Source organism: Melanotaenia boesemani, chromosome 6 (assembly GCF_017639745.1).
Source record: "Melanotaenia boesemani isolate fMelBoe1 chromosome 6, fMelBoe1.pri, whole genome shotgun sequence".
NCBI lineage: Eukaryota > Metazoa > Chordata > Actinopteri > Atheriniformes > Melanotaeniidae > Melanotaenia > Melanotaenia boesemani.
This window is the reverse complement of record NC_055687.1, coordinates 3,026,167-3,048,474: the sequence shown is the minus strand read 5'-3', so window position 1 is coordinate 3,048,474 and position 22,308 is coordinate 3,026,167. Positions and strand designations below refer to the sequence as shown.

The following is a 22,308-nucleotide window of genomic DNA, read 5'->3' as shown; positions in this document are numbered from 1 at the left end:
GGAGGAGGCAGACATTGTCTCAATGCTGATGTGATCTAACAGGAGATTTCTAAACTGCTGGATAGACAAATTATTCTTATCTTTCCAGTTCACAAGAATAGTTTTCTTTGCGATGCATAAGACTGCGAGGACCAAGTTTATGGAGTGTATTCCTATGTTGGTGTCACCCAGGTCGCCCAGTAGGCAAAGTGTGGGGTTTGCAGGAAAACTAGTTTTAAACCATTTTGAGAGATCTTCACACACCTTAATCCAGAACCTTTGGACAGGTGTGCAGGACCACAGCGCATGGATGTAGCTATCAGAGGTGTTCTCAGAGCAGTGTGGGCAGATATCTGATGGTGAAAGGCCCATCCTGAACATCCTGTGTCCTGTATAATGAGTTCTATGGAGAATTTTAAATTGTATTAGTTGTATATTTGAATTCTGAGTCATTTTAAACGTGTTTAAACATATTTGTGACCATCTTTTCTGATCAAAGTTATTAGATAAATCATCTTCCCATTTTGAAGTTGGGAGAGATATCCTGTCTTCTAGCTTTGCAAGTAATCTATATATTTTTGATAATAATTTTGGAGTATTATGATTCAGGAATTCTGCTATTCTGACAGGAAGCTGCAAGTCTAACTGTACAGGGGTATACTTCTTACATATAATTGATTTTAGTTGGTGGTACTCTAAGAATTTATTGCTGTTGATTCCATACTGTGAGACAATTGTGTTGAAAGATACAAAGTTTCCATTTTCTATTATCTGTCCTAACTGTTGTATTCCTTTAGTCTTCCATTGAGTGAAGTTTATCATCACAAATCAGCTGCTTTATGTAAACAGATTTATAACAAGAGGAGACAGAAATAAATGAGGACGCTGAATCAACAACTGACAGCAGTGACGTCGGTCAGGAGAGGCGTCATGATAAAAAAGAAAAACTACATAAAATAAATACTAATATTTTCCACTGGTCTGTGTTAAAAATGCATTTTCAGTATGACTCTACACAAAAATCGCAGAATTTGAGGATTTCCCGATCAAATCCAGGACAGAAATCCCGGGTGAGGACGTGGCGAGCTGGGCCTCGTCTGACTGGTGATCCAGTACAAACTGGGTTCATGACGCGTTTCTGTTCCTCAGCATATCCAATACGAACTTCACACAAATAAAGTTTATACAATTTACATGATTTACATGATTACATTTAATTTTCCTGTTTGAAGGCATAAGAATGTATTTTTGTTATACACCACCATTGTTATATACCGTTATATGGATTATACCATCCATTATTGACCCTTTCCCCACAATTTTAACAATTTCAGGTTCATCCACAAAAGATCAGAAAAGCTGAAACACAAAATACTGCATTTTAAGGGATCTACAACGAAAAGATTTGAAAACTAAGTGTTGTAGTTTATTCTTCTTAACGAGAATTATTTCCATTTTCACAAATAAAATAAAGGTTTCATAAACTATGTTTTAATTTATCTAGCTGTTGTTTAGGATATTTCAGTCCACGTTTGAAGTCTAACTGCTGTAGTTTTTATGAAGAGCTGTCTAATGTGGTCTAGATTGCTCTAAATTCAGTGGAATCGCACTTTACACATTTTACAAATCGGAAGCTAACTTCAGCCTCGTGTATTTTACGTTGTTTGGGCTGTTGTGCCATAAAATGATCGTCTGCCAGAAACTGATTAAGAGTCGCGGGAGCGCGCACGCAGCCTCTAAATGCCGTGTCGCTCGGTTTCCCTCGGTGTCGCCAGACTGCAGCTGTTCGATTCGGCATCAACCCGTCGTAACTCACAATTTCACGTGACTTAATAGCCCAGCTGACATAAAAAGAACCCTGTGTTTTGTTAAACACTAGTGTTTAAACTGATTGATGGCAAAGTGCAGACGACGAGATGATTGGGAACGGTTTTTCAAAAATGTTGCTTCTTCACTACTCTGGCTGCCTTTTACGTTCAGTTAATATGATTTATGCATTTAATCACGAGTAAAGTGTCTTAAGAACTTATGTGCATTGCTATTAATAATTTTAGTATGGATGAATGCTATAATGAACTTGCTGAAAGGACAGCGGCCATAAATATATGGGTAGAGAACTCCAAAGGGTCTTTTATTTAATCAAAACTAATCTCTTGTCTAATTTAAAACAGCAAATAACTCTTCAGGGGCAACAAATAGGCCTCAATCACTTTTTGGGAAGGGAAAAAATGGCCATTCTTAGCCATGATTAGCCCAGAAAAAGCATAAAGGATGGTGGAATATTTAAAATGTGCTTTTATCTCATTAATAGTACTCTCTTGATTAGGATAAGGTCACTTTAAAATACAGTGAACTCTTCAGTGTTGACACATAGGCTTTAATCACTTTTTGGCAAGGGAAAAATGGCCATTATTAGCCATTATTAGCCCAGAAAAAGCACGGAGGATGGTGGAATATTAAAATGGGCTTTTATCTAACCAATAGCACTCTCTTTGATAGAATATGGTCATTTTAAACGTCTGTGAACTCTTCAGTGTTGACACAGAGGCTCTAATCAATTTTTGGGAAGGGAAAATGGCCATTATTAGCCATTATTAGCCCAGAAAAAGCGTAAAGGATGGTGAAATATTCAAAAGGGGGTTGTATCTCATTAATAGCACTGTCTTGATGCGGATAAGGTCACTTTAAAATACAGTGAACTCTTCAGTGTTGACACATAGGCTTTAATCACTTTTTGGCAAGGGAAAAATGGCCATTATTAGCCATTATTAGCCCAGAAAAAGCATTGAGGATGGTGGAATATTAAAAATAGGATTTAAGCTAACCAATAGTACTCTCTTTGATAGAATAAGGTCATTTTAAACTTCAGTGAACTCTTCAGTGGTGACACAGAGGCTCTAATCAATTTCTGGCAAGGGAAAATGGCCATTATTAGCCATTATTAGCCCAGAAAAAGCATTGAGGATGGTGGAATATTAAAAATGGGCTTTTATCTAACCAATAGCACTCTCTTTGATAGAATAAGGTCATTTTAAATGTCTGTGAACTCTTCAGTGGTGGCACAGAGGCTCTAATCAATTTTTGGGAAGGGAAAAATGGCTATGGATGAGGGAGAATTTCCTACAATTAAATGAAGACAAAACTGAGATTATTCTGTTTGGTAGCAAAGAGAAGAGGGTCAGCATTGGCAAACACCTGGAGACTCGGGCTCTTAAAATTACCAACCAAGTTCGTAACCTGGCAGTGTTGATAGACTCAGATCTGACTTTCAGCTGCCACATCAAAGCTGTCACTAAGAAGCTTTTTACCAGCTCAGAAACATCAACAGAATTAAAAGTTTAGTCTCCCAGAAAGACCAAGAGAAACTCATCCATGCATTCATCTCCAGTAGACTGGATTACTGTAATGGTCTTTTAACAGGACTTCCTAAAAAGAGCATTAAACATCTGCAGCTCATCCAGAACGCTGCTGCTAGAGTTTTAACCAGGACTAAGAGATCTGAACACATCACACCAGTTTTAAAATCTTTACACTGGCTTCCAGTCAGTCACAGAATAGATTTTAAAACCCTTCTGATCATTTACAAATCCCAGAATGGTTTAGGCCCAGAATACATCTGTGTATGTTCAGAGAATATAAACCTAGCAGAACTCTTAGATCCAAAGACTCTGGTCAACTAGTCCAGGCCAGAGTCCAGACTAAACATGGAGAAGCAGCATTTAGCTGTTATGCTGCAAACAAATGGAACAAACTGCCAGTGGAGATTAAACTTTCCCCAAATGTAGACATTTTTAAATCCAGGTTAAAAACTTTTCTTTTCTCATGCGCCTATGCATGAAATCTGCACGGAAACTTTTTTTTAACTTATCTTGCTTTTAATCATTTTAATGTAATTTATTATTTTATTGTGATTATGTGTTGATTATGTGTTGATGCCTTTTACTATTCTAAATATCTGTAATATCTTTGTTTTATGTAAAGCACTTTGAATTGTCCTGTACATGAAATGTGCTATACAAATAAACCCTACAATTCAGTGTTGACACAGAGGCTCTAATCAATTTTTAGCCATACTGAACAAATATACTTTTTAATTGCATAAATCACTTTCTAGCAAGCAAAACCTGCTATTACAAGGCCTATTTCACAATAAGAGGCTTCTGAGGTAAACATTTGGAACTGGATGGTCAGTAAACTGCAGAGTAGGGTTGTCATAAGTAAACTGTGGCTGGAATTCAAAGTCATTATAGCCTCCTGTTTATTGTATTACCATTCATTTTGGCTATGTAGTAGAACTCTCTCAATTTGAATTTTTTTCTACGTCATGTCAATTTTACTCTTCGGACCGCAGTACACTGTTTAGATTTTGAATGCATTAACTTGATAGACCTTACAATAGCACTTCCTGTCTGCCAAAAAGTTATTTGCACTTGTTTTAAGGTCTGTAGTGAAACAAATATACCTTCTAATGTCCACAGTTTATTCATGAAAGTACTACACTAAACCTTGCTGACCATCCAGCTCCAAATGTCAACCCTAAAAACCTCTGAAGGTGGAACAGGCCTCATAATAGCAGTTTCTACCTGTCAAAAAGTAATTAATGCTGCAATTAAGTCATTATAGCATCTTTTTTTTTATATTAACATCCACTTTGACTTTGATTGATTAAATGAATCAGAATCTTAGAATTGTTTTATTTTGTCAAATAGATTTTAATGAAAACATCACCACACAGATTGCCTTTGCATCATGCATTTCCAAATGAAATTTTATGAAATGCTTTTTTCTGTCAACATATAAACATGTCTGTTCAAATGAAAAACACTAACCTTTAAAAGTCAACTACCTCTTATCAGACCTTTGTGTCTTTCTGTCAGTGACATAGGCATACAGCTGCCCGGTGTTTGCCCCAAATACCATAAAATAAAGAAAAAAAAAAAAAAAAAAAAAAAAAAAAATCAAAGTAGTAATCAGCCAAATGAAGACATTATTTCTTCTTCTGACACACTTCACAGACAAACTTTTTCCCTGTTTTCTTTTTCAGGCAGTTTCGGTGATACCATCGTGGGCACAAGTCACACCCAATCTGTGTTTGACATAGACACAAAATCAACAAAGGAAATAGTTAGGAACATTTTCAATAATAAATCTTGAAAATAAAAACTACCGCAGTTTTTTTATCCTTGAGCTTATTACATCTTATGTCATCTTGAAAAAATAATTTTGTTTTTACTGTACTTTCACTATATTTTACTTTTACTTTAATATAAAAATGTGCAAAATAGTTACCCAGTGGGTGTCACCATTCACCAGCCCACAAAGATGGCAAAGTTCAGTCAAGTCGTCTGTATAACAATAAAATAGAAAAAAGAAAAAAATTGTATGAATATTAATTTGTAATAAATGCAATTTTTAGATGAATTGCTTTGGTCTATGGAAAATATATCTTGTTTAAGGACCATGTGTGTAGGGACAGTAAGTATGTATAATATTTTAGCTAAATACCTGTGTTTTCCAGGATGCAGATCGCAATCTGCTCTCTCATTTCATGTATGGTTTTCACCGAGTTGTCAAATGCAACAGGAAGGCCACTCAGGATGCACTCAGCAAACTGTAAAAGTAAAAGTGCAACAATGAATATATGCATGTGAATAAAAATGGGATGCACGCTGCCATAGACTTATTCTTGGACAAAATTCAGTGTTCATTGAATCAGCATCTAAACCACTCTTACATAATATAGAGAATAAAGTGAGTTACAACATTTAAATGATTTTGGGATTGATTATTTTTTTCATATTCAATTGAACCAAAAAGGTACTTCTGTATTTTAAAATTTTAAACTGCTTATGTGTGAATTTTATGGTTTTTTTTCTCATGACTTACTATATATAATTACACAAATTAATTTTTTTATGTCACACAGGGATCACATGTTTACACTCTTATTTTTGATCATTTTATCAAAGTTCTATACCCCAAAATAACAATTTCACGTTGTCACTGTGGCACAATGTTATTCTCCAATGTCTGCCTTTCTTTTACTGTCCCAATATGTCTTGATCATACTAGCTTCGATGCAGCAGATCTTATGTAACATAATGACATGGTTTTGCCATGAAAAATCAGGAATACATACCTTTAATGCATAGACACCACATGAAGTGGCATCTTTTTGGATTGGGTGACTGACTGTGTCACATTCCCATCTGGATGCATTTAAACCCTTGAGTCTCATGAATGATCTAAATAAAAGGTTGTAAATTAAGTTTAAATTAACTATATGTTCACATATCTTACTGCATTTGGCCATAATATAATTGCTAATAAAAGCTTGTTTACCTGGAAATGTCTTTGCAGTGATTTATTTTGGATGTGCTCTCACCCAATGGATCCAGGAAAAGACTCCTCTTCTCTCCTGGTAACATGACCTGAATATTTAACGACACAACTTAAAATGAAATTCAGGTCATACAAATTTGAAGGACGTTGCGTGATGTAGTCAAGTATATCATTAACTTTTTACCACTAGCATCCAGTGATGGCTCTCATTGACTATCCCTAGGACGTACTTGTATAAAACCGGGTCAATCTGAAAGACAATCAGAAATAAAGAAAAACCAGGGTTGAAACTTTTGTCAAGTTCATACAGATTTCAGTGAGAAAAAATAGAAGATCTTGTACCTTTATCTTTGGTTTTTTCTGTTGCCATATGTTTGTCATTTCAAAGGAGTCAATGACAAATGCCCTTTCTGTGTTTTTGTCATTGAATTTTCTCACCAGCACGGTCAGGTATGCATTTATAACCTGCAGTCAAAAAGTTCTTTAAGTTGAAAGAACAAATGCAGTGAATTTAGAGATCGCAATAATGTTCGACATCTTACCTCACTTTCCAGTTCTCTTTGAGGGGCTGTGTTGAAAATGTCACCAAAAAATAACTTATATGGTCCAATTTTGGACACAAGAACACCACTGTTTTCCCCTTCCCATGCATCTTTCACATCTGTAATCCAATATAAAAATGTTTTTATTTTTTCAGGTAATCTTCTTAAATCAGCTTAGAATCTAATTTGGTTGAAAATGGATCCACAATATCTCAAAACTGTTTTTCTAAGTCAGTTTTGATATTTTCCATGTTTTTGTGTTTATTATTGTTAACCATTCATTAGACACACATTGTTGTATTCATTTCAAAATAAAAAAGTGAACATGTTTGACCATTATGTAGTCCAACCATGACAGCACCTTCATGCTGACATTCATTTTTTCACACTTTAAACAATTACACTCCCCCAATAAGAACCAGTAAATTTAATTTTTGACAACATTTTTAGTTATCTGCTAAATTAATTGCATTAAGGATGTGGTCATAGCTATTAACAAGAGAGTGAAGGTAAAAAATTAAAATCTGTGTCACAAAAACTTGAGACTTGAAATTGTTGTCTTATATCAACTTGATAAACTTACTTTTGACAACTGAGGGATCCAAGGTACAGTTTAGAAAACCAGAGCCTGAAGGATTCGGTCCTGAGGAGGTGGGTGTCACAATGGACACAGGTGTGGCAGGACGGGATGAAGGCTCAGGTTTGTCAGGATGGGATGAAGGCTCAGGTGTGGCAGGATGGGATGAAGGCTCAGGTTTGTCAGGATGGGACGAAGGCCCAGGTTTGTCAGGATGGGATGAAGGCTCAGGTTTGTCAGGATGGGACGAAGGCCCAGGTGTGGCAGGATGGGACGAAGGCCCAGGTGTGGCAGGATGGGACGAAGGCCCAGGTGTGGCAGGATGGGATGAAGGCTCAGGTTTGTCAGGATGGGATGAAGGCTCAGGTTTGTCAGGATGGGACGAAGGCCCAGGTGTGGCAGGATGGGACGAAGGCCCAGGTGTGGCAGGATGGGATGAAGGCTCAGGTGTGGCAGGATGGGACGAAGGCCCAGGTGTGGCAGGACGGGATGAAGGCTCAGGTGTGGCAGGATGGGACGAAGGCCCAGGTGTGGCAGGATGGGACGAAGGCCCAGGTGTGGCAGGATGGGACGAAGGCCCAGGTGTGGCAGGACGGGATGAAGGCTCAGGTGTGGCAGGATGGGACGAAGGCCCAGGTGTGGCAGGACGGGATGAAGGCTCAGGTTTGTCAGGATGGGATGAAGGCTCAGGTGTGGCAGGATGGGAAGAAGGCTCAGGTGTGGCAGGATGGGATGAAGGCTCAGGTGTGGCAGGATGGGAAGAAGGCTCAGGTGTGGCAGGATGGGACGAAGGCTCAGGTGTGGCAGGATGGGATGAAGGCTCAGGTGTGGCAGGATGGGACGAAGACACGGGTGGGGCAGGCTGAAGTGAGGAGACCGGTGTAGTGAGCATGGATTCAGACACAGCTGTGGTGAGTGAGACTTCCTTGCACTTCTGGGGCACCCTGGGCTTCTCCTCCTTGTAACACATCAGGTGATCTGTGTTTATTTTAGTTGTGATCACACCTTGGCTGTCCTTCAGATCAACACTTTTTCCACTAATAGACACGATAGTGTAGGGCCCAAGGAATTTTTGGTCCAACTTTCCTCCTTTTTGCCTTTGTCTTCTTGGATTGAGTCGCCACACTTTCATCCCCACATCAAACTTATGGGTGGCTTCAACTTTGCACTTGGTGCTTTTGGGAATACTTTTTGAGGACAACACAGCCTGAATGGCTTCATCCCGTTTAACAATGTTTTCAGTTGCTTCCTCAATAGACAAATTCTCCTCCACACTGTTGTCAACCTTTGAAATACATATGAGTTAATTGAAAATATTTAAGAATTGTTCTTAATGACGAATTATCTGTGAATGCTTAAATATATTTGTAACTGAACCCTACCCTGTAATCTTCTGGGATTTCAGTTGGATACCTAGCTTCCCTGCCAAACATCATAAAATAGGGAGATAATTTGGTGGTCACCTGCGCTTTGTTCGGAGGCCAAATAAAACAGCATCCAAATGTTTTTCCCACTCCTCTGGTTTACTCTGGACCAGTTTAGAAAGTGCTCTAAATGGAGAATGGATTTAAAAAATTCAAGTTTAAAACAAAATGATGCAGTAAGAAAAATGGTGAATAAAAGCAATTTGAAATTACGAAATATTTAATAAACATTGAAGGAGAAGTGATAGCCTACCTCTGTATGGTGCCATTCATTCTTTCCACCAACCCATTTGTTTGGGGGTGGTACGGGGCACAAAGGCTTCGCTGAATACCCAGCATTTTGCACACCTTTTTATTGATCTGTATCAGAAAAATAGCCAGAAAACTTGCATAAAGTTAAGTTGTACTATGTGAGATGTTTTATTTAATTTGTCCAAAAACAATGTGAGGTTTGGGTCTGACTTGTGACCAGTTACTTACCTCATTCACAAACTCCTTTCCATTATCAGTCAGGACCCGTTTTGGGGCCTCAAACTGATATACAAACTTTAAAAGACACTTGGTCACTTCCTCTGCACTTTTGGTCTTTAAGGGATAAGCTTGTGGCCACTTTGTGTAGTAATCAATCAGTACACATATGTACTGGTATCCATCCGATGTGGTTTTAAGTTTTCCCACAAGATCCATGCCAAGTAACTCAAATGGCTGACTTACCTGAAGAAATGCAATACTGTCATTTCAGAATTTAGATTTCATTTGATACTTGAAATTATTTAACAATTTCAACTCAATGCAATATACATATATATGCACATTATGTATATACATAACTATAACTATATATATATATATATATACATGTTTGTATGTGTGTGTGTGTGTGTGTGTTTGTCTAATGTATACATAATGTGCATACGTAATGTGCATATAGGGAGAGAGCGAGATAGACTGACTGACAGACAGGCAAACTGACACATATCAATTTACCTTTATAGGTGTGTACTCCACCTCTTGTTTTATCTTTACTGTGCTGGCCTGGCATGCCACACACTGACTCACCTGAAATGAAAAGAGTATAAATGAGAGAAAATAATATTTCTAATATCATTAAAAATATATATTTTGAAAATCATCAAATCGTTATCAGATTTATAAATTAATATTTATTAAATTCATTGTCATGTAAAGTTGTTTTTGATTTAATTTGTTTACTTCAAGTACATTAAGATTGCACTCATTTTAAGTAAAAAAAAATATTAAAAAACTGAATACTGACCCACAAAGTAATGTCTTCTGACATTCCAGGCCAGTAAAACCTTTGAGAGATTGCATCCCTTGTCTTCTTTTGCCCACAGTGTGCACCACTGCTGCTGGCATGAAAATCAAGAAAAACTTCATTGGCCTCCTTTTGGCCAACTACTACCTTAGCCTTTAAAGATTTGGGCTTATCTTTGTGGCGAATGTAGAATAGCTGTCCATCTGTGATTAGTGAGAGAAATACATAATTTCCTTTATAAAACGGTCAAAGAGATATTTATAAAGTTAACATTATTGAATTTGCAGTTAACATGGGTGAAAATACATATATTTGAAGTGGAGAATTAAAAAAATATATGTAGAACTAAAAATAGTAAAGTATAACAGAGTGCTAGGAGCATTCCATCGTGTCCCATGTACACTGTACGAAATGTAAACGCTGAATGACATTGAAACTACCAGTCAATTTGTACATTCAAATCATCAACTCTTAGATTTGCTTAAACACTTAGAAATCAAGCTGTGGTAATCACTTTTAGAGGTTCAAATTTACAATTTGGAAGTTATCATAAGGAGGTTGTCAGATACACCAGCAATTATGAGTGTTTGTTTGAAGATGTAAATCAGTGAGATATAATCAAGGGCAAGAAAGTTATGTTTCTGAGCATGAGGCAAATACAGTTCATAAAGTGTGTAAGATATTTTTGAAAGAATGAGTCCACAAAACTACCCTCTTTTTTGTCCAATGTTAATCAGATAAATTATGTGAGAAATTATATTGTTCTTTTACAATTGATTGGACAGTGCATACCAAAAGCATTTAGAAAATCAGCACATATTTACAACCTACGAAATATGACATCTTTCTGAGAGAGCAAAAGAAATTAAAGGAAAATATTTTTACATCATCTCTGAAAACCATGTTATATCAAATTAATCCACCTTATTGGACAGTTATAAACTCAATCAAAGTGCTACTAAACCGTTTGCAGTGGGTTGTAGTAAACTGTTGGAAAAACTAAGAATAATTTTGAAGTCAAAAGCAAAATGAGATGTCCTTTGAAAAATATCACCTGACACTTTCAACAGTTCTATAATATCCACATTTACATGTACCTAAAACCTACCAGACCCACCCCACCACCACCCATTACTAAATGCATGTTAAATAATTAACAAATGTGACCATGTTCACCAGTTAACCTTTAGTACTCTTGTTTTACATACATACTGTACACACATACAGATATTATTTGGAAATTTGACACAATCTCAGAAAAGTATACATGAGAGCAAAGAATACAATCGGGATTTTGTGCAAGTATATGCACATATGAAAATAGACAATTAACTCACCTTGGACTTCAAAGCTCTTTGCTTTTCGGCGAAAATTGGATTTCTGGGAAGGTGAAAGGCCAGGTGGGAAAGTTCCTTGGCTCTTAAAAGTCAAAATATGATGATGCAGTGTTGCATCCATGCTAGCGGTATAATAAGATACCACTCAACGTGTTCTAGACTTTGAGGCAGCGACTGCTTAATTGCCAATTAAGGGTGGCCTACAAACCAATGAGCAGCAGCCAAGCAATTCAGCGGGAACACTGCCTTAATTAAACCATAATGACTGTACAAGAGCACATTTTTGACTACTTAGAAAATTATGATGAAAATATAAAGATACAGAAATACATTTCTGTTCAAAATACATTTTATTGTTCATAGTATTGGTTATGTAGGGATCAACTTCAGCTTCATTATAATATACTTGGAAAATCTCATCAAAATGTTTAATGGGGACAGGATAGGCTGAAATGTTAAACATGAACTTATTTTGAAAAAGTTGCATTTTAAAATGAAATGTCTAATGAAATGCTATAAAGACTTTTTGGAAACTGAAATCATATTTTCATATTCAGTCATATTTTACCCATGTTAAGGCATGCAAAATCTAAACAGTGTACTGCGGTCCGAAGAGTAAAATTGACATGACAAACAAAAAATTTCAAATTGAGAGTTTTACTACATAGCCAAAATGAATGGTAATACAATAAACAGGAGGCTGTAATGACTTTTAATTACAGCCACAGTTTACTTATGACAACCCTACTCTGCAGTTTACTGACCATCCAGTTCCAAATGTTTACCTCAGAAGCCTCTTATTGTGAAATAGGCCTTGTAATAGCAGGTTTTGCTTGCTAGAAAGTGATTTATGCAATTAAAAAGTATATTTGTTCAGTATGGCTAAAAATTGTTTAGAGCCTCTGTGTCAACACTGAATTGTAGGGTTTATTTGTATAGCACATTTCATGTACAGGACAATTCAAAGTGCTTTACATAAAACAAAGATATTACAGATATTTAGAATAGTAAAAGGCATCAACACATAATCAACACATAATCACAATAAAATAATAAATTACATTAAAATGATTAAAAGCAAGATAAGTTAAAAAAAAGTTACCGTGCAGATTTCATGCATAGGCGCATGAGAAAAGAAAAGTTTTTAACCTGGATTTAAAAATGTCTACATTTGGGGAAAGTTTAATCTCCACTGGCAGTTTGTTCCATTTGTTTGCAGCATAACAGCTAAATGCTGCTTCTCCATGTTTAGTCTGGACTCTGGCCTGGACTAGTTGACCAGAGTCTTTGGACCTAAGAGCTCTGCTAGGTTTATATTCTCTGAACATACACAGATGTATTCTGGGCCTAAACCATTTTGGGATTTGTAAACAATCAGAAGGTTTTAAAATCTATTCTGTGACTGACTGGAAGCCAGTGTAAAGATTTTAAAACTGGTGTGATGTGTTCAGATCTCTTAGTCCTGGTTAAAACTCTAGCAGCAGCGTTCTGGATGAGCTGCAGATGTTTAATGCTCTTTTTAGGAAGTCCTGTTAAAAGACCATTACAGTAATCCAGCCTACTGGAGATGAATGCATGGATGAGTTTCTCCTGGTCTTTCTGGGAGACTAAACTTTTAATTCTGTTGATGTTTCTGAGCTGGTAAAAAGCTTCTTAGTGAAGCTTTGATATGGCTGCTGAAAGTCAGATCTGAGTCTATCAACACTCCCAGGTTACGAACTTGGTTGGTAATTTTAAGAGCCCGAGTCTCCAGGTGTTTGCCAATGCTGACCCTCTTCTCTTTGCTACCAAACAGAATAATCTCAGTTTTGTCTTCATTTAATTGTAGGAAATTCTCCCTCATCCATAGCCATTTTTCCCTTCCCAAAAATTGATTAGAGCCTCTGTGTCAACACTGAAGAGTTCACAGATGTTTAAAATGACCTTATTCTATCAAAGAGAGTGCTATTGGTTAGATAAAAGCCCATTTTTAATATTCCACCATCCTCAATGCTTTTTCTGGGCTAATAATGGCTAATAATGGCCATTTTCCCTTGCCAGAAATTGATTAGAGCCTCTGTGTCACCACTGAAGAGTTCACTGAAGTTTAAAATGACCTTATTCTATCAAAGAGAGCACTATTGGTTAGCTTAAATCCTATTTTTAATATTCCACCATCCTCAATGCTTTTTCTGGGCTAATAATGGCTAATAATGGCCATTTTCCCTTGCCAGAAATTGATTAGAGCCTCTGTGTCACCACTGAAGAGTTCACTGTATTTTAAAGTGACCTTATCCTAATCAAGAGAGTACTATTAATGAGATAAAAGCACATTTTAAATATTCCACCATCCTTTATGCTTTTTCTGGGCTAATCATGGCTAACAATGGCCATTTTTTCCCTTCCCAAAAAGTGATTGAGGCCTATTTGTTGCCCCTGAAGAGTTATTTGCTGTTTTAAATTAGACAAGAGATTAGTTTTGATTAAATAAAAGACCCTTTGGAGTCAACACCTGTTGTGCCATAAAATGATCGTCTGCCAGAAACTGATTAAGAGTCGCGGGAGCGCGCACGCAGCCTCTAAATGCCGTGTCGCTCGGTTTCCCTCGGTGTCGCCAGACTGCAGCTGTTCGATTCGGCATCAACCCGTCGTAACTCACAATTTCACGTGACTTAATAGCCCAGCTGACATAAAAAGAACCCTGTGTTTTGTTAAACACTAGTGTTTAAACTGATTGATGGCAAAGTGCAGACGACGAGATGATTGGGAACGGTTTTTCAAAAATGTTGCTTCTTCACTACTCTGGCTGCCTTTTACGTTCAGTTAATATGATTTATGCATTTAATCACGAGTAAAGTGTCTTAAGAACTTATGTGCATTGCTATTAATAATTTTAGTATGGATGAATGCTATAATGAACTTGCTGAAAGGACAGCGGCCATAAATATATGGGTAGAGAACTCCAAAGGGTCTTTTATTTAATCAAAACTAATCTCTTGTCTAATTTAAAACAGCAAATAACTCTTCAGGGGCAACAAATAGGCCTCAATCACTTTTTGGGAAGGGAAAAAATGGCCATTCTTAGCCATGATTAGCCCAGAAAAAGCATAAAGGATGGTGGAATATTTAAAATGTGCTTTTATCTCATTAATAGTACTCTCTTGATTAGGATAAGGTCACTTTTGATCGTACTGCGTTGTGTGCTCCGAAAATGTAATCACAGAACACACACATGACGATGCAGTCCAGCAACTCATCTACAATCTAGTCCTCCGAGCTGGTCAAACATTGAAACATAGAAGATGAGCCATATCAACAACCGGCAAAAAACGTAGAAGAACCACATCAATAACCGGCAAGAAATGTAGAAGAACCACATCAACAACCAGCAAAAAACGTAGAAAAAGAAGCATGGCAACAAATGGCACAAGGCAAAGAAGAAGAAACATGGTAACAATCGGAAAGAAGGGAATATATAGGACGGGGGAATGATGGAGGTCTTGGGACCATTGTTAACAGAAAAAGGCACAAGTAAAAAAAATATCAGACTGGAGACGGCGTGATCAAGGACTTTGTTTACTTCCTTGCTCCCCAGCCAGCTCGCTCTGATTGGCCACATTCCGTGCCACGTCACCCCCCACACAGTCACAATGCACGAGTCGGCGGTGTTCTTCAGAAATCTGCACTGAAATATGAAACATGTTCAATGTTCCCAACTGTGGCTATGACCCATATCGGAGCAGATTATCGGGACAAATCGGCTCATAACACACCACAGACCATATTATGACTGGACAGGGAAATCACACGATGATTGGGCGTTTGCCGTCCAAGGTTGGGAAGAGGCAAAATCAGGTCAAAAACAGCCCAAATATTGTTATGTGTGTACCAGGCTTATAAGTAAATACAACCCTCAGGTGAACAACAACACATTATATCGCCCATACTGCCATCCATGTTCTTTACCTGTTTGTGGGGCTAGAGCCTAACCAAGTTAGTCAGGCGAGAGGCGATGTTGTTGCAGCCGAATATTTCTAGACTCGGTCCTCTTCCTTCCCTTTGTAAAATGGCTGCAGGAGCATTTAATCATCAGTAATTTTTAAATTCTTGACAGAACGTCCAAACACCAGATAAACACAGATGTCTGAGACTGAACAGGTGGAAACACCTAAACCTGAACGTCATTCATCATTCAGCTTGTAAGGATCTAAGTTATTAATTTGTGTTTTTGCATCATAACAACTCTTCACCTGTCTTGCGAGCTCATCGAGATTAGGATCTTAGCTGCTAGCAAAACATGGACAAATTTGTGAAGGTACCAATGGGCAATGAATGAACAACAGATTTCAACTACTAAAAAAAGACAACAAAATCTGATGAGGCACATTTTGCCCTAGACATGACCAGGTTATGTTCAAGTAAAGGTCAATGGTGGATACTGAAGAGACACCACAGTGTATCCCCACCGTAGAATACCCCCTTGAAGTTCCTCTAACCAGCTCATATTTACACTGTAAACAACATTGTTTACAGATTAGTAGCAAAATTTTGCACTTTCGTTGTTTCTATTTTGTGTGGACACGCATGTGTCCTTTTAAAGAGACACGCCATCTAAATAATTCACCACAAACCTCACAAGGAAACGGTCTCTGTCCTGTGTGGATTCTCATGTGTTGGTTGAAGCTTGTCTTGTGACTAAATCTTTGTCCACACTCATCACAGTTGAATGGTTTGTCTCCTGTGTGGATTCTCATGTGTCGGTTGAAGCTTGTCTTGTGACTAAATCTTTGTCCACACTCATCACAGCTGAATGGTTTGTCTCCTGTGTGGATTCCTCATGTGTCGGTTTAAGCTTGTCTTGCGACTAAATCTTTGTCCACACTCATCACAGCTGAATGGTTTGTCTCCTGTGTGGATTCTCATGTGTCGGTCTAAGTTTGTCTTTTGACTAAATCTTTGTCCACACTCATCACAGCTGAATGGTTTGTCTCCTGTGTGGATTCTCATGTGTCGGTTTAAGCTTGTCTTTTGACTAAATCTTTGTCCACATTCATCACAGTTGAATGGTTTGTCTCCTGTGTGGATTCTCATGTGTTCATTTAAGTGTGTCTTTTGACTAAATCTTTGTCCACATTCATCACAGCTGAATGGTTTGTCTCCTGTGTGGATTCTCATGTGTTGGTTTAAGCTTGTCTTGCGACTAAATCTTTGTCCACATTCATCACAGCTGAATGGTTTGTCTCCTGTGTGGATTCTCATGTGTTGGTTTAAGTTTGTCTTCTGACTAAATCCTTGTCCACATTCCTCACAAAAGAATGGTTTGTCTCCTGTGTGGATTCTCATGTGTTGGTTTAAGTCCCACTTTCTAATAAATCTTTGTCCACATTCATCACAGTTGAATGGTTTGTCTCCTGTGTGGATTCTCATGTGTTCATTTAAGCTTGTCTTTTGACTAAATCTTTGTCCACATTCATCACAGTTGAATGGTTTGTCTCCTGTGTGGATTCTCATGTGTAGCTTTAAGTTTGTCTTTTGACTAAATCTTTGTCCACATTCAGTCATTTTACCACAGATTTTTGATGTTGACAAACATTAAATTTAACAGTTTTTCCAAGTGTCAACACTTTCCTGCAAGTTTACGTTTTGCATCACTTTAAAACATCTTGTATGGTTTAAATAAATAAAGCTTTCTTTGTTAAATGTCTCTAGAGAGAACGCTGGTGGTGAACCTCTTCACCACATTCAGAGCAGCTGAGGGATTTTCTGGCAGTGTTACACTCCACGTCACTGTTTACACCTGCCCTATGTGCCCTGTCGTCATTCCAACTTCCATCACTTATCCTGATTGGGCCACAGATCCTGTGGTTCCTGTTTTATGGAGAGATGCTCCAAGTCCTGCTTGTCAAGACCACATTTGCAGGGAACCCCTTCTTCTACCACCAACAGCTGTAGGCATCTGCAGATAACACTGAAAAACAAAACAAAAATTCTGTTCATTTCTCCATCTGACCATGTGTAGATTCATTGACAGAACATGGTGACCCTCATCTTTCCTTAGGTACTGTCTGACGCACATCTAGGATATAGCTTAACTCCTTAAAGATATCATAGGTTGTTTACGACTTTAGTCTAAGCCAGTCTTCAGATTTATGTGCCCAAGCTCTGAGGCCTGAGGGGAGACAGGCTCTGCTTTGTCTCAGCCTTATCTGGTAAGGGTGACCTCCAGTTGTCAACAGAAAGGTATAAAACCTTTTGTCTCTTTCTGGTCTTTTATTTCATCAATTTGTCTTCAATGGGATCTGTGTTGAAAGCTCAGTGGATCTGCATTCGACTACTCCGCCTAGGCTGCATTGTCTTCCTGCTTCAGGGTTCAGAAGACTGCTCTCAACTTGCAAGTAATTTTGTATTCAATACTTCTCCTGTACTAAACTTTATATATTTTTACTCATTCCAGACTCTTGGCAATGTTTCTACAACAAATTACAGGGCTCATTGACATCTGATCTGTTGCACTCTGATGTGATGGCTGGAGTAGCACAGCACAGTAAATAGTGGAGGGCAAAATGCAGCAAAAAGTGCTAAAAACAAAAGCTGTGTACAAAGCACAGATGGGTTGTGTTGTGGCAGAGAAAATCAGTGGTGTTCTGTCAGAGTTTCTGAAAAAATAGTAGCAATCACTGCAGATAATGCTGCCATTATAAATATGGCTATTAAGCGCCTGCAATTAGGTAAACTGTGCTGTGCTGCCCACACACCCTTATGCACCCCTTTGAAAAAAAATCCCCTTTTGCACCCTAACACACATAAATGAGCATGTAAAAAGTCATATAAAATATTTTATATTTCCTTTTTACTTTTTCATTCTTCAAACCAGGATCAATTCTAATCATCCATATCAATGATTAATGAATTTATAATTAATTTTTAATTCGCGGAAGTTAAAGATTAGCTTAGCAATTAATTTATACAGTCCATGTAACAAGTCAAGCCATTCATTATAACACCATGAAGGCTAACAGAAAAGAGACCATAAACAACATCTGGAAATTAATTTAACAATAACAACAACATAACGAGAACAGTTCAGGGGAGGCAGGAGCGGCAAACTGTGAAGTAACGTTTTTTTGCAAAGAGGTTTTCTGCAGTTGTTGCAGTTGCTTTGCACAATTATTCTGCTAGAGCCAACCATGGTAATGATGTTTTTCAGCAGCTCCTCTGCCGGAGCAAATGAAGTGAAAAACTTGCCACTTGTGACTGTTACTCTTGTCAGCACCAGCTGATCGGCCGGTGTACAAACTCACATGCAGTAAGATGTTTTTACGTCACAGGCTACCCACATTTTCAGGCCATACCTGGCTGGTTTCACTGGCATGTACTGCATAAAATTGCCGTGCCCTTTATACGGATCTAGCTGCTCATCCACGCAGAAGTCCTCATCCTGGTTTGAAGATCACCTGTACCGGGAGGATTCCACTCGAGCGCCACAAAATAAGGGGGTTTGACCACGGATACGCTAGAGGTGGCTGGCTTGACTGCAGTTGGAATTTGTGGGTGACCACTGGATTTTACCACTTTTAGACCTCCAAGACGGTCTTCCGTGGCTTCTTCACCACCGTTTGTGGAGTCACTGGAGCTGGTGGATGACTAGTCAGCCGCCGGAAGGTAGACCTCAACTTGGTGGACTGAGTGTTGCTCTCGGTGATTTTATCTGAGATTCCACCGGTGTGCTCAGTCACATCTGTTTGGGACTGCATGATGTCCTGGGCCTCTGCTACCGTGTAACGGTTTTTTCATGGTGTTAGGTGGGAAATTAAATGCTTTTCTCCAACTTGCTCTTATAAACTGTGCTGCAGATGCAGCTGTGTAAACAAAGATGAGGATTGTTTTCACTTCAACACATAACTTTGATGTGCTGCAAAGGGTCCTGTGTTTTGTTCATTTCAAAGCAGTGCAGAGGAAAACATGTAGATGTGCATTTTACATATTTTAAAATAAAAATGTGGAGCTGCTTAAACGTTCAGGAAAAAAATACACATGAAATGGATAATATGTCAAAGTTGCCACTTGAAAGCTTCCTGCGCTATTGTGCATTTTGTCACACTGTAATGCAATTCAATATACACATTTTTGTGCTTAGGGTCCAAATGGGGAGTAATTACGATAATGGTAAATCGTCTGTACTTCTATAGCGCTTTTATCCAAAGCGCTTTAAATGTATGTCACATTCACCCATTCACACACACACATTCACACACTGATGGCGGAAGCTGCCATGCAAGGCGCTAACCATGACCAATCAGGAGCAAGTAGGGGTTCGGTGTCTTGCTCAGGGACACCTGAGCAAGACACCAGTACACACAAAATTTGAATTCAAAGAACGGTATTACACTGCATCAGTGAACTGATTGTCTTGACTTACTACAAAGAGCTCACTATAGACTATGTGCTAATGTAGGGAACGCATATGTTAAGCGTTTTGTTAAGAAAAAAAAGAATATTTCGAACAGAGATCTATGTGTTCTTTATTCTTTTTCATACAGGCTTGCTCGGCTGACTGGGGGGGATTTTAGGAGAGTGGAAGACTTCATCAACCTCAACGTGAGTTCGACGGGCCGGGATCGAACCTGCAACTCTTGGGTTACAAGACGACCACTCTACTTACTGAGCCATGTTACAGCATAATGTTGTTTACAATAGCCTAAAAATAAAATTAAGATCGTGAAAAAAATGCAATTTTCTGCATCCCATCCCTCATCTTTAAAATCAGCGAAGGGAAATGTTAAATATGCTAGAAATTAAAATGCAAAAACACATAAATGGTCATAGGTGTGCATAAGGGGTAATCTTGCAGCACAAAGTCTGTACTCCTTAAATTCAGTGAGTCAGTGGGTGGCTAAGGTCTGAACCACTGTTGTGTGGATGAAGAGGGGCTTGATGGTGAAGGTGGTTCTCTAAGAGAAGCAAGAACTTCCACGAAAGATACAAGATGTTCGTACAGATTACAGAAGAATGTAATGATCTATTTGTAATGATGAGCTCTGCAACATAGTTCTATAGTATTTGAATCCAATTTTAAATACAACTGTTTGTCTCTGGTATGAAAAGCATCTCCTAAATGACTTAAACTTAATGTTCTGATTTGTTTGTATTTTAATCAGATTTACCTCGACACAGACTCATCCTTGATGTAAGAATGCGCTGAAACTCGGTATCTAATGCTGGAGAAATTCAGAGCAGTACCCTGCAATTCAAGCAGCCAGCTTGGATCAGCCGCTGACAAATAATATGGAAAGGGACAGGCAGAGATAGAAAGACGAGCTTAGACACAAAAAATACCAGTACACACAAAATTTGAATTCAAAGAACAGTATTACACTGCATCAGTGAACTGATTGTCTTGACTTACTACAAAGAGCTCACTATAGACTATGTGCTAATGTAGGGAACGCATATGTTAAGCGTTTTGTTAAGAAAAAAAGAATATTTCGAACAGAGATCTATGTGTTCTTTATTCTTTTTCATACAGGCTTGCTCGGCTGACTGGGGGGGATTTTAGGAGAGTAGAAGACTTCATCAACCTCATCAAAGTTCAACAGTAAGTGTCTTCAGAAAAAAGCCCCGTACGCGGACAGATACTACCATTTCTCCAAAAGAGGTACATCTGACTGTGGAAGAGGGAGACACAGCGTTCGTATCCAACCTCTTGTCAAGGAATAAAAGTTATATTCAAACACTTCTCCAGTTATGAGATCTCTACAGACTGAGGGAATTAAATTTTGCCAGGTTAAATGTAAAATACTGAGGATTCTTCTCTTTAAAGAATGTTTCCCGAAGCCAGTTGGGAATTATATTCTCAACGATTTTAATGAAGATCAAATTCTTAAAATCGGATCTAATTTTATTACATATCTCACCGGGGTTATTTGACGAAGCTGGATTAAGGGAAAGCCGGACTTCTACAATATTCTACAGTCATTGTGTGGCTTATCTTGACAAGTCTATCTCATTAATTAGAGAGTTTCGTTTCATCGACATGGCTTAGTTGAATGCCAGCTGAGTAACCATGGTAACTGATGAAGCAGAACTAGCCTGCTCGGGGGCAGCCTAACGTTCAAGCTTAGCTTAGCTGTGTCTCAAAGGTCTGATACAGGCTCCCTAAAGCAGGGGTGTCAAACTCCGGTCCTCGAGGGCCGGTATCCTGCAGGTTTTCATCGTTTCCCTGATCTAACACACCGACTGAAATTGATGGGTTATTGTGAAGAAGTTGACAAGAAGCTGTTAGATCCATTTGATTTTATTCAGGTGTGTTAGATCAGAGAAAAAATGAAAACCTGCAGGACACCCCTGCCCTAAAGAAAGTTCCACCTGGTAGAATGCCGCCACCCATGCTGGTATAAAAGTAAAAAAATAAATAAATAAAATAAAAAAAAACCTTATCGGACTTCCGGGATGACGGCGAAGCAAGTGGCAGCATAATTCCCACGCTCTCAGTGAGGTCCTATTTTTCCCCGGTTTGAAAAGAATTTATCTATCTCTTCTTGTGTAAAATGTTATGGGGAAATACAAACTAAGGAAAACTAAGGCGACAGAAAATCAACTTGGCAACAAAAACGAAGAAATGGCGACGGGAGAAAACGGTGAAACTTCTACCGCAGCCGAAGCTAATGCACATACGGATGCTCTGCAAGCTAGCATCGTTGCTATCCACGCGGAAATAAAAGCAGGACAAAAAGACTTGAAGAAAGACCTAAACGAGCTGTGTGAGACAATGAGACGAGATGTGAAGGAAGAAATCAGAAACTTTAAGGAAGAAGTTAGCCAGAAATTGAGTGTGATCGGGGACGGCCTGAAA

At 38.3% G+C, this 22,308-nt stretch overlaps 2 protein-coding genes across 2 annotated transcripts in view; both read right to left on the bottom strand.

The window, feature by feature from the left end:
- The window catches only part of LOC121641669 (gastrula zinc finger protein XlCGF57.1-like), a 58,599-nt gene that overhangs the window by 28,973 nt on the left and 7,318 nt on the right, over nt 1-22,308 (bottom strand). The gene's annotated exons all lie outside the window — the stretch shown is intronic.
- Nucleotides 4,967-8,879, bottom strand: LOC121641320 (protein piccolo-like). The gene is made up of 10 exons (XM_041987393.1): nt 8,823-8,879; nt 7,447-8,725; nt 6,864-6,982; nt 6,664-6,786; nt 6,506-6,571; nt 6,322-6,410; nt 6,119-6,224; nt 5,485-5,590; nt 5,269-5,324; nt 4,967-5,065 (listed from the first exon to the last, which is right to left on the bottom strand). The coding sequence occupies exons 1-10, from the start codon at nt 8,874-8,876 to the stop codon at nt 4,967-4,969; spliced, it is 2,097 nt and encodes a 698-aa protein (XP_041843327.1). The 5' UTR covers nt 8,877-8,879.

What these genes read in the sequence shown, in the direction of transcription:
- LOC121641320 (XM_041987393.1), bottom strand. Translation starts at nt 8,876, where the DNA reads ATGATGTTTGGCAGGGAAGCTAGGTATCCAACTGAAATCCCAGAAGAT. An exon ending in AAATCCCAGAAGATTACAGG is followed by an intron (nt 8,726 to 8,822) that starts GTAGGGTTCAGT and finishes TGTATTTCAAAG; the next exon opens with GTTGACAACAGTGTGGAGGA. An exon ending in AGAAAAAACCAAAGATAAAG is followed by an intron (nt 6,572 to 6,663) that starts GTACAAGATCTT and finishes ATTGTCTTTCAG; the next exon opens with ATTGACCCGGTTTTATACAA.